At 39.1% G+C, this 13,242-nt stretch overlaps 1 protein-coding gene across 15 annotated transcripts in view; it reads left to right on the top strand.

Moving 5' to 3' along the window:
- The window catches only part of DLG2 (discs large MAGUK scaffold protein 2), a 983,427-nt gene that overhangs the window by 922,606 nt on the left and 47,579 nt on the right, over window positions 1-13,242 (top strand). For all 15 annotated transcript variants that reach the window (XM_058044765.1, XM_058044759.1, XM_058044856.1 and 12 more), the window contains one exon: window positions 11,466-11,642. In XM_058044765.1, coding sequence (XP_057900748.1) covers window positions 11,466-11,642 — 177 coding nt within the window. The remainder of the gene's footprint in view (window positions 1-11,465; window positions 11,643-13,242) is intronic.

Genomic DNA, 13,242 nt, shown 5'->3' with positions numbered 1-13,242 from the left:
AGTACATGTAATCTGTTTGAAATTGGTCAGATTACTCAAATGCTACACAAAATTTGGCTTAGGAGCCTTACTCAAAGATGGCAAGCTTCACTTTGCCTAAACTTAAGCTTTTAAACATAGCTTTTAATGAATATTTCCCATGGAAATTAAATTGCTGAGTGGAAGTAAGGGTTCTTGGTTGTTCTTTTTTTTTTTTTTTTTTTTTTTTTCTGTAGGACAGAGGAATGTCTTAAAATCCAGGTAAACTTAAGCCAGTATAGATAGAAATTTGTAATGATCGGGGCAGGGGGGGGAGAACAATGTGGTTTTCCTGGAAGACTTGGTTTTAGGCCTTTTATTACCACAAGACTCAATTCAAATGAAGATAATAAAAGGAGAGGTCCTAGTTTAGTTGCTTAAGTCAGGAATTACATACAGAATTGTGGGATCTCAGCACAGCAGTCCTGATGTGCAGAGTCACTGAGAAAACCCTTGGGGGGCTCGGAGGTCCTGGAATGTTGCCAGAAGTGTCTGGGGGCTGGACTTTGATCCTGCACAGGAGACAACACCTGTATGAGGATGGGAGGATCACACTGGGATAAATGGTGAAGGAATAGGTTAATTATAGTGTGAAACACAGGTTTTAGAATTTCAGTACAGGGGGTCTAGAGAAAAAAGATGGAGGAATTGGGGCGTGTCCTGTCCTTCTTCTTCTTCTTCTTGGCCTCCATCTTCTGTGGTGATGGTGGCAGTTTGGGATTGGTTCTTACTAAAAGTGCACTTGTCAATAAGGGTGAAAGGTATTGGGGAAAATAGGTAAATATCGTATACGTAGTTTTGAGTATAAAGATAAGTGACCGCCCCAGGGGCTCTCAGTGTGCTCATGGCTGGCGTGCTGTGCGGACCTCTGTCGGGCCGAGAGAAAATCTTGTAGATAAAAACTAATAAACACTGAAGACTGAGAAAAAACCTGAAGACTCTTTTCGTCCTTTGGAGCGCGGGCTGCCCAAGGCCATCCCGGGCCTTCCCAGGCCATCAAAAACAGCCAAGAACGGGACACAGAATGAGGAGTATCAGTATAGACAACTCCATCAAAACTCTGAGCTTCATTCATGGCAGCAGGAACTTATCCTGGTTCCTGGTTTCTCCTAGCTCCCAGCACCATCCAGGAGCAAGCCACCAAAGCACTTCTGTTACTGCACCAGACCTTCATCTTGTCAGCCTCAGGGCAACTTAAGGCAAATTCTGTCAATCTTAAAGCTGCTTAGGGTAATGTTTTCAGAGTGACTTAGCAAATCAAAGTCTAATCTTCATTGAAAGTCTACAAAACCCTGTATCAGATGTGCTTAATTTACCTTTAAAAATGGGATGCAGGAACTTCTGAAGTTACCTTTAATCCTGCTTTTGAGCATATGTGAGCCTGAGCTCCCAGGGAGGAGGGTGTGGATAATGCAATGGAGTGAATGAGGAATTGCAGGGAGCTCAGTGCAGTGTGCAGGGAGTTGTGGGAAAACAAACCTAATTTTTTGTTTCACAGAGAGAAGATAAGAATTTTAGTGTCACCCTTTTGCAGCTCTATTTCAAAAATGTTAAAATCGATATTGCTGGTGTTAAATGTTTTGGGTAATGGTGGTCAATCAGCACTTTTATAGTCAGAGTACATTTCTAAAGAAAATTGACAACCAGATTCACAGTGAGACCAACAAATCTAAAATTAAGAAGAAGTAACAGTCACATTGTTTTGACACTGATGAGGTGACACCAAAGACCATTATTTTAATTTTTGTTTGTTTGTTTCTGCTTTTGAATATTCTGGCATCTTATTTTCAAGCTTTTTTTTCTGTGAAGAGCATACACTAGTGAAAACTGATGTTAAATTATTCATTTGACTCAAGAAGATGGAGCTTTATAGAAAATATCACCTACTAGAAAACATTCTACCCAATCACAGAATAAAACTTCACAGGATAAATCTCTTTGTGGTAAGTGTTGACAGACAGGAGTTCAAGGAATCCGCTGGCTGACCAAATAGAATTGGTCGACCAAATAAAACATCTCATAGTTGCTGCTCTTCCAGGCAAACTTTCTCTGTTACTTCTGTTATAGTTTAAACAATTTCAGTTGAGTTCACCTCAGGCCTGTGGCATTGATTTTTCTAGAGTTCCACCTTAAAAATCTGACAGCTTTAGAGATTTCATGTTTGGCCTTATGAAGCAGAAGTTATGTAGAGATATCTGACCTTTGTACCATAAAAATTCATCTTTAGATTTCAATTGCATTTGGACTGTTACAAAATTACTCTTCTTCAAAAGTCATCCTTCAAAGAGACAAAGTTAAACCCAGAAATTAATTATGTTGCTTCCAATTGAAGTCTATGCTAAAACCCAAAGAAAGGACTCATTCTATAGGCAACCTCCTCCTGCTGATTGAGTAAACTCGTAATGAGTTCCTCAAGTTTTGACCTGGACACGAAAGGTTTTCATGATTTTTCAAACAGCTGCATTCAGCAGAGTTTATGGATTTAGTACATTTCTCCACATTAGGCAGGATAATTAATTTCCATAATAATTTTCAGTGGTTTTCTACAGTATAGCTCCTGTTTGAATGGGGTTTCTCATTATCTCAGCAGAACCTACTCAGTCAACACAATAACAATGAAAATCCAAATTGTGACTCTGTCACTGTCAAAGGACAGCATGAAGGCCAAGCAGAAACCATTCGTGAGAAAGAGCTGTTGCAAACAAATATCTTGACTTTTCTTTCCATAATGCCCTCTCTCCTCAGAGCACCCAATGTTCTATCTCATTAATACTTTCTCTGAGTTTTGCTTGTCTGCACTCTTTCACAGCTAGAGAACAATCTTTATTTCCAATAGCAGTTTCTAAAGGCTGAGTATAAACAGATTTATTATGATATTAACAAATTATTATGATATATTATGATTCATTATGTTACAACCACCTCCATGATCAAAAAGTCTGTAGAGTTCCTCACTTCTTAAAACAGAAGTAAGTCAGAATATTCAGATTGACAAGGCTCCAATATTGATTTATCAGGAGAAAAGAAAAAAAAATAATCCATTTTGCTGACAAAATTGTCTGAATTGTGGCTGATGGGATGTTTTCTAGTAGTAGAGGCATTGTGCTTAGTCAATCTCTTACAAGTCTTTCTGTCATCATTATGTTCAAATTGTACAAATCATAAATGTGGATCATTTTTTCTTAGGAAAGCTTTGTCTTGCTTAACTTCTGCAGATGTCTAATATCCTCCTCTAAAAAGAAAAAACAAAAGAAACCATTATATATCTGACTGGTAATAATAATTATGTTACCAGTGGGGTTCTCTTTGTGTGCTGAAAATTTCCTTTTGATTATAAATCAGTGGAAGCACAATTAATTATGTGGGCAGCCTGGCCACAATGGAATTTTAAAAGCTGCCAACAGACTCGGGTCATGATTAGGTCTAAGAGAAAGCAAATGCAAGCTAGAGGGTATCTGAGAAAACAACCTAAAAAAACCCAACTACCCAAAGCAGATCTTCAAGTTCTCTTGCAATAGTTAGAAGTACTGCAGACTAATTAGTAAAAAATATCTAAATCCAGTGCTTTCTTGCAGTGTGTTCTCTAGTGGTAGGAAGACACATTTGGGTGCAGGGAGGTATGGGGGTAGCTACAGGCTGTGCTAACAGAGTCATAATTTTCCCTTTCAGTTTCATTGTCTTTGAAAGAAATACCTGATTTTATTTTATGTTTTATTTTATTTTGTTATATTTTACTTACTTTTTTCCTGGGGAAAAAAATCCCTAAATTAATATTCTTGGACAGCAAATAAGTCACTATGAGAGAGAATGACTTTCTGGCTCAATCCCTGCAATCCCCACAGGTTGCAGTTTCAGGGGAATTACCCGGTAGTTTAGAGTATCCCTGATTTGACATCCAGCCACATTTCCTTTCTGGATATGGATAATCTTAAATGTCGCAACACAAAAATCAGTGTTGAGAAACTGCACTTGATGCCTCAGAGAGAAACCAGAGTTGCAGTCAAGCAGCAGCTTCACTTAGTCTGTATGGAGAGGAAAAAATCAAACCAAATAATAAAACAGATTTCATATCATTTTGGTGCATAATGCACAGGCCAGGTCAAGGTCAGTCAAAAATCATCTAATTTCTTTAGAAGAAACAGCTAAGTACAAACCTGGCATATGTTTTGAGTTTGCTGTGAAATCTGCATCTCATATACAAGTTTGGGGTTTATTGTGAAATTTCAGCCACAAACTCAGGGGTGCTGAAGAAGCCTTCTAGAATCAACTACAGATTTCCTCAGGAGTTTATCAAAATGCCTAAGGCTAAATTTAATCTGTTCAGACCCAAGGTGATCTCCCCATTTTAAAGCAAACCTCAAAGCTGAGGATCTGGACTACACTGAGTCCAGTGCAGACGTATTTAAAAGCTTCTGCTTACCACAGATGAAACTGGCTGCCAGATTTTCCTAGTCAGTAAATTATGGTAAGGTAAGCATATGCTCCCAGCTTGGTTTCAGATGTTTGCAAGCAGAAGGGGGAGTTCTATTTGGGTCTTTTATGCCCTGAAAAATGCCAAAGAAACAAAAAGTACCTTCCTTGAAAGGAATTCCCTTTGTGCAGGCACAAGAGAAAGCATGAAGGAATTTCAGTTTCTCAAGCCACCTTACAAATCCTGCTGGGAGGGGTTAAAGCCAGACAGACCTGGGAGTAATATTATTTCTGTCCATGTCCACAACTGAAAGACTGAAGTGTCAGTCCTTGCTCGCTGTGAGATATTTTGCCTCTAACACAGAATGTGTATGCTGTTGCGTAGCAAGACCAGGAAAGTGCAACATTTACATTCTGAAAATGTTGACTTACATTTTTCTGTACAAATTTTGCAGGACCCATTTCCTGCACAGAATATGAGCACTTGCTAAAAACTGAAGAAAAGCCTGTCGGCAACATAGAGATTGGCTGATAAGAGCTGACATTAAGCATCATGCTTGGATCTCCAAAATGAGCAGAATATTCCCCAAGGACAAATGGCAGTCCTCTTTCCTGATAAACATCATAAAGAAAATATATCCCTCATCTTCGTGAAATTTTTCTGGAACTAACTGCTGCTGTCTCCAATCCTCTTTTTCATTGAGATCCATGACATAACTCTCTGCCAAGTTCCCACTAGGAGGAAAAGAGTAAGGAATTACTTGGACTGAATGGAGGAAATGTTGAATGAAGTAATGTGATAGCAAGTGGAAAAGGCTTGGATGCAAATGTGCAATGGGATTTGCTGCAGTGGAGGTGCCTTAGGAGCAACTATGCTAACACCCTGAACTGCACGTTGACTGGGAGTGTGCCCCATGGCTCTGGGCCTAAACCTACCCTCTCACTAATTTAAAGGCATTTCTCCTTATCCTGTTTCTACATGCGCTTGTTTTAAGTCCCTCTCCAGCTTACTTGTAGTCTCCAAGGTGGTGGAAGATAATAATAGTCTCCTTGGAGCCTTCTCCAGGCTGAGCAACCACAATTCTCTCAGCCTATGTTCATAGCAGAAGTGCCCCAGATCTCTGATTATCTTTGTGACCTCCTCTGGACTCACTCCATCAGGTCTACATCCTTTTGCTGGGGGTCCACAGCTGGACACAGCTCCTGCCCACCTTATGTGTATCCAAACTGTTGCTGGGAATGGGCCCTGATCAGTGCTAACTTCCAGAGGGAACCTGGCAACCGTGTTGTACTGCTGCACTGTCATGACTGATTTTGGTAACCCAAACTGCTGTACTGTCCCTCTCAGCCTGACAAGGCTGAGGGGGTGGGCTTCATAAAGAGTCACAACATCATTAAGATAGGGAAAAAAAAAAAAAAGAAAGCAAGAAATAAAATAAAGGCAGGGGCAGGGGAATGAAAGTAAAAAAGTAAAAGAAAAATAAGGCAAAGAAAAGGAAAAAGCAGAAATCATGGTATCTATGAGTGACAGGTCAAACATTCAGACATATTTTGTTAAAACTACGTTATTGTAGTATACTCCTAATAAAAGCTGTTCTTCCCAACAGTCCCCCCTCTCAGCAGAGGTGACAATGTATGACAATTATCTTTTGCACAGGGGCTCTTGCAGCAGCCTCCAGTCTCAGCAAGCAGCATCTCAGAGCTTCCCAAACCTCCCAAGGAGGGAGAAACTTTTTTTGTATGCTCTACACATAGGATTTACCAGTTCAGCTTCTCCAGATTATAACAGAGCAGGGAGGAGAAGCTGAAAGTCTTTATTGGTTGGCCAGTATGTGAAAGTTTAACCCTTTTAATAGCATCTTAATTGCCTTGCAATGGCTGCTTTGATCAGAGAGCCGCTGTGCTCACTGTTGTAGCTATAGCAATGAATTACATTAGCGTTTCTTTCATCTTCTTCTAATTTTTTTCTTCAAGCTGAGCCTGCAAGTGGGTGGAAATGCATTTATTACTGAGTGCAGAAAAGACAGCTATGAAGCTTGGGGTCTGATTCTGACTATGATGCTGAGTTGCTGTCTAAAACAAGGCAAATGATTAAACCTCTCTGCACTGGATTTCCCCATCTGTAAAAAAAGAATAGGGCAGGGGGTAGGATAGACGAGGTGAGTGAGGAGAATAACATCTATCTCCCTTAGGATGATGCTATAAAACCTGATGTCCAAGAATCCCTGTTCAAAGAGAGAAATATCCTTTAGTGGTGCATATGCAGATATGCTGGCAGATCACAGGAGAGGTAGGACTATTTACAGCAGCTGAAAATCTCTCTTGCTGAATGTTGTTGTCGTTTCATAATCAAGTGAATAGCAAAGAGCAGTCTGTAAATTTATGTGCAAACTCCCATCTGTGCCAGAAGAAGAAGAAGAAAGTAATTTCAGAGATGCAAATAAAGCTGCCACCTGAACTGTACAAAATTATTGGCCATTGATACAGGGGTTGAAGATTTTGGGGTTTTGCACTGAACATATAGAAGCATTCAGTAAAATATATTCCTGTTTTGTAAATGCAGGTATATCCCTTGCTTTGTCAGGAAGATTATGAAGACTACTAACAGTGGTGTTTACAGCATTAGCTGAGGAAGCTAAGAAGTTCTCTGTTAAATTCCTTTTTTTGCTAAGGGATTAGCAAGATCACTTAGTGTGATCTTGTACCCTATTTTTTCACGTTACAACTGCTGGTGACAATATAACATGGTGGATGTCAATAGGTTGTCATATATGGGATTGCACTAGGAATTTATTTCCTGTTTTGTTACAGCTAATGTATTTTCTTTATCAAATACTTATTCCTCTAGCTTCAAAAGTAGGTGTCTTTAGGAATAGAAATTTACTGCACAAGGTAGCTTAGCTTTCGAAAACGCCTCAAATAATGAAGTATTTATGCTAAGTGGAAGAAAAAAAAAAAACTCCAGTTTTAGTCGCCTTCATGCCATGTAGACACCTCACTGCATGTTACACAGTATATTACAGCTTGGGGAAGTCAGTATTTTAATTTCAAACAATTTTTTAGCAATAATTTCAATGCTGTTGTGAAATGCTTGTCTCATGTTTTACGGTGATGTGGCTGCCTAAAATTGATTAAGAAGCACCCAAGCACAAAAATAAAACCTGTTAGGTTCTGTCCAAATTGCTGCTGGGATTAGTCTAGTGTAATGATCACTTCTGAAGTCTGGAATAACATCAGGGAGCAAGCCTCACATATTCTTACTGCCTTTCATGGCAGTACTTGGCATTTGAATGACACTTTTCACTTTCAAGATATTAAACAGTTTTCCTTAAACTAAGGCAAGAACTGAGAACTGAGAAAAAAAAACTTAGGTGTTCATGAAACTTTGGTGCATATACCTGATGCTTTTGATATTCACACCAGTTCCTGTTGCTGTTTTTGTTATAAGGGAACTAAGCTGACCAAATCATTATTTCATCACATCTGTTAAATTGGTTAGTAGCAAGCTCTGTTACCTGTTCCAGTATTTTAGCCACATCTCATAGTAGTGACTGGGTTTAGTGTATTTGTAACTTCAAAATGCATTCTCTATCTCGTGTAACCCAGGGTCCTGTTTGTGAAATGCACTGTCTAGAAGATACTGAACAGGAGTTTTCTGATTCTGGTGTGATCACAATATTGGTGACAGCTCTGAAGTGGAAGTTAAATAATTCAAACTGAATTTCCTTTGTTATAAAATATTGACTAGCCCATTTCAAAAGTAGACCAAGTCAGCTGACTTGGAAAAAAAGCTTTACTGACACAGAGAAAACTCTTGGTTTTGTCCTATAGGATGCAAAGAAAGCTTAACAGTGGATGCAAGCAGCTAACTGAGCATATAAAACACCTGAAAGGACAGTGCTTTAGGATGCACTTTTATAAGTTGTGAAGAAAAAAATGAGCTGTTAGTGTTCAAGACTGTTAGATAAATGTCATTAAAATGTTGTAAGCTTATTGAGATTATTATTCTTTAATACTGCAGTAAAAGATGCAAAAAATTATTTAAAGCTCAGTACAGTGAAGAACTGCCCAAACAACCCATGAATAAGCAGCCTCAGACAGATGAAAGCATGTTGTCATATTAGCAAGTTCAGAAAGCTCACTAGCTCTGCTGAGTAGCCCCTCCACTATCTGCAATATTGTGCTTGTATTTTGGGGAGACACCTCTAATTCATCGCACAGAGAGAGAGGCACTGTGACATGTCTTCTTGGTTTAGACCCTCTGGATGACTTGAATAACCCTGTTTCTATTAAACATCTCATTTTGGAAGAGTACTTGTCTGGTCCTGATGGTGCTGATCCTCCTCTAGCTGAAATGATGGTGCTCATCTTTCAGAGAGGGCTGCTAGGTGCTCTGTGCAAGTGTGGGTTTCTTGTTGGACTGTGTTCCTTATATCTTCCTCTCAACTCATAATATTCAGCAAAGGTGCTGCTACTTTTTAACTTTTCTTCTGATATTCTCCCTGGCATGACAGAACCTATCTAAGGTGTCTAACATACCCCTTAGTGTGTTATCCTGGTGAAGAAGCTTGCACAAAACAACTAGACTTTGCTGAGAGCTCACCTTGGCTCTGATGAAAGTTTCAGTGCTTGCAGATGGTATCCTGTAAGACTCGGATGTCATTGTCTAAAAACATGAAAGGGCAAAGAAAAAAAGGCATCTTTTTCTGTCTCTTCTGCCCAGTTCCTTTACCAAACAACAGGTCTGGCTGCATTCATTTTGTGTCACTTCAGTTGACACTCAACAGATGCAGAGGTGTTATTTTTATATACATCTTCAAAACCAAGCCAAAATAGTGCAGAACTGTGTGGTGTTCATCAGGTAGAAAATTAGAAATGGCATGTCAGTCTCTTAAAGGGACTAGATTTTGCAACCCAAAGTGCCCTCTTAGCCTGAGGTGGTGGGGATGAGTGTGCCCAGGTCTCTCTATAGCCCCAAGTAGTCAACAATGCCTGGAGTAAAGATCTCCACATACTTTATAACCGGGCCAACAGCCAACCAGCAGAAGTATGTTTTACAGAGCCAGAAATGTTATCAAAGGTGTAAGCTCAAATACAGCTGTTACCAAGACCTGGCTCTTAATTTGAAATGTTTAGGAGAGATCACTGAAGTCAGCTCTCATGTAATTTTCATTTGCTAATGGAGTAATCAACATCTGTAGAGCATCAGCCACAAAATCTTTCATTCAATGAAAAGTGTGCTCAAAAAGTCTCTTGTCTGAGATCTGTAATCTCATTTTAATTAGCAATGCACATGATTACTCCAATCAAAGCAAGTCAGAGGCAAACATTGCCATCTGCATTCATCATTAACATCAGCCAGCACGATGACAGACTCATTTTAAGTCAATATGTGGGCTCTGAGGTGCAAATGTCTGTTCAAGGACAAAGAATATTGTCCTACTTTCTACTTCTTAACTTTTGAAACACAACCTTCATTTTAGAACTTGCTGAATATGGAGCATTTCCAGTTTGGCATCAGGGAATGTTTTGCATCCGGGATGTGAGAGTCTTGCTTATTCCTTGTAACAGAAGATATTTTCCCTTGTTTTGAGTGACTTAATTATGCCTGGAATCGGGATTGTATGATGTCTGCCCAGTATCCAGCATGGCCAACTGTCTGGTTAGGGGTTTTGAGCTGTTGAACCACTTCCATGGCAAGGTGCACAATTAATCCATGAATTTTTAAGACTATTCAATACGTTGGTAAAACTCTGACCACTGCCTGCTGCCAAGGACAATGCCCACAGGATGATGTGTTGTGTGCCTGTTTGTGTATGCACTGCCAGTTCCAGGGATCTGGTGTGATCACTTGGTTAAGGATAGGTGTCTAATGACACTTAGCTGCTTCTGGATTTATGAGCTTCTTCATCAGATGTCCTCACAGGAGGCTGTACTTGAGAAGCAGCAGATGACCTAGTACCAGTAAGAGTCCTTTATGAATGTAAATATTTAATAAGATATAGTCAGGTTTTTAAAATAACTTTTCCACTGCTAAGCCATTAAAATTTTCCAAAGGGTACTTGCATTCCAAGAACATTTACCAAAAAAGGAACAAGCATAAGTAAGCTTATGGATTATGTAAAATGCAGCAGTCTTCATCCTCAAAGGGAATTATCTGGGCATTTCTGAAGATGTTAGTACATGACTTTAAACTCTTTAAAAGAAGACATATTTCAAGTAGCATTCTCCCTCCTCCTGAACCAGATTTGCCATGCACAGTTGGTGCATATGAGATCTTTAAATTATTTTGGTTGCATAGTCACAATTTTGATAACTTATTTTAAAGTTCTCCACCTTATGAAAAGTAGCTTTTAAAAAGGGTTTCTATCTATCCATAAAACTGCTACAATCATTCTTGGCAATTACACTAAAATGCACAGCAATTAATTACATCAAATCCTTCTCACAAAAGTGTTTACCAGTGAAAAGATTGCCATGGCTTTCTTTCTGACAATGAAAGAGTAGGAATTATTAGACACTTCCTGGAATTTAACTGATGTAACATTTCTGCAGCCAGGATTATGATCATATTATTTTCCCTATAGGAAATAAACATCAGTTCTTTACAGGTATGATCTTTAAACAATATTTTACATGTGAACAATATTCTCAAGTAATTTTTTGTGTACAAAACCAAGATCTGGATTTTTATCTAGGTAAGTCCAGTGAGTGACCTGCACTTGCTGGGATTCATGTGCAGGGTCTTACTCTCAGAAAGAGGGATACATCTACCCTGGTGCAGGTGCCAGGCATAGGACTGGAAAGCATAGGCTGAAACTGGGATCAGATTTTACCATTCACTTTCTCTTACAGGAAAAAGAAAAAAAAAAGGCTTTTGTAAAGACTAACTTGACAGTGGAAAGAGTTTTCCTCTGAGTAGGACCTTTCCCCTTGGAAAAGGTTACCTGTGACATAAGATATGATTAATTGCTCAGAAGTAAATGTACCCAGACTGATATAATAACCTGCCTTCATATCTTTGTTTGCTTTCACAGAGCCATGTTTGACTATGACAAGAGCAAAGACAGTGGCCTCCCAAGCCAAGGACTGAGTTTCAAGTATGGAGACATCCTTCACGTCATCAACGCCTCCGATGATGAATGGTGGCAGGCGAGGAGGGTCACTCTGGAGGGGGACAGTGAGGAGATGGGAGTTATACCCAGCAAGAGGAGGTGAGTGCTGCCTCCTCCTTCTTACCTCCTTGGCCATTATCTCAATTTTTTTTTTTTTTCTTTTTTTGCAAAGATGGGGTACATCAATCTACTGAAAAACTGGATGCAGTAAAGGAAAATCCCACAGGTATTTCAAAATTGGGAAGACAGTTTTTGCTGTGAGATTTAAAGCATTCAGGCTCTTTATAACTGTGCTGAAAAGAAACTCAGAAGGTGACTCAATTACTAGTAGCTTCATAAAGAAAGGGGAAAAGAAGGAGAGAAGAAGGAGAGATCACCATCTACTAAAGAGCTTTAGCAAAAAAAAAGGAATAACCAGAACCCGAGTCTGAGAATTCGCTCTGAATGTGAAGTGGAGCACATGTTTTAATGTCAGGGTGATTAGCCATTGCATCAAACTGCTGAAGGGTGTAATGAATGGCTTGACATTTTCAAATCAAGACTGTATGTCTTTCTTTTTAGAGGGTAAAGCATTAAACTTCTCAGCCTGTGTGATGTGAAATATGGTGCTAAATTATATAATGGTCATCTTTGTCTTCAAAGTCTGTTAATTTAATCTCTGCCTCCCTGGAAACTGATGGATAAGCAATATCACAGTAAACTTTTCATATAATGTAAATGAAGGCACATTCATCTGCTCTCCAAGCTAAATCTGAATCTTTTGTGTCTATGATGGATTCGTTGTGCCTGTCTGAGAGAGACCAGATATCTGAATCTCCCTCATTGTTTGTATTGTTTATTCTGCCTAGGTGCTTTTGTAAAATTGGCCACAAGTCTCTGATATTATCAGAACTAGCACACAAAGCAGTATTACCTCCTGGCTCTGTTGATAGTTGCTATAAAAAGGTCAAGAACTGAAAGGGTAGGAGGAAAATTAAATCCGTCAAAACATATTACATTTCTCTTTTGCAGCAATGCCGTCATACTGAATATAAACTTTCTATTCCCAGCTATTTCAGCTTTAGCACTAGTGTAAAAATTATCATGACCATTTTTTTATAGAGGGGAAATGGGATGCTTGGTGCTCCTTTGAGCATCTGCTGCTGTTTCAAGAGAATTGGCCAAGGTACTAATAGAGCTCATGGTACTCATTGTTCTAAATCATGTAAAAGTAAACTAAAAGGCCATCAAATACCTTGTTGACATGAGCCCTGAAAAAAACATTAATTTCTCTAATGATCATGTTTGAATAGCATCCACGCCTGGTTTATCAGCTAAGAGCCATTTTGGTGTTGTGTAATAGACAGAAATAAAAGGCTAGGTTGTAAGGTTAGGTTATAAGTTTCAAGATGGAAGATGTGCCCATCAACCAGACTTAGTCTCTAGATATTGAAAAAAGAATACTTGCCTGCTATTCATTGCTACAGTAAATACTGTTGTAATTACATGATAGGATTGTACATGGGAAGAGAGAAGAGTTTATTTAATGCAGTGGTAAGTAAGTGCACAGAGCTCGCTCCTGTGGCGCCTACTATGAAAAGGTGCAAAAAGCTGTCATACATATTAAAACAACTGCAGAGGAAAAAAGGACAAAGCTAATTAAGATGTGGAATTGAATATCCCGTAAAGTAGAAAGGTGGTGTGTGCCTAAAGCTTATTG

The sequence above is a fragment of the Melospiza georgiana genome, chromosome 2 (assembly GCF_028018845.1).
Source record: "Melospiza georgiana isolate bMelGeo1 chromosome 2, bMelGeo1.pri, whole genome shotgun sequence".
Taxonomy (NCBI): Eukaryota; Metazoa; Chordata; class Aves; order Passeriformes; family Passerellidae; genus Melospiza; species Melospiza georgiana.
The sequence above is the reverse complement of the archived record's forward strand: the minus strand, read 5'-3'. Positions and strand labels throughout refer to the sequence as shown.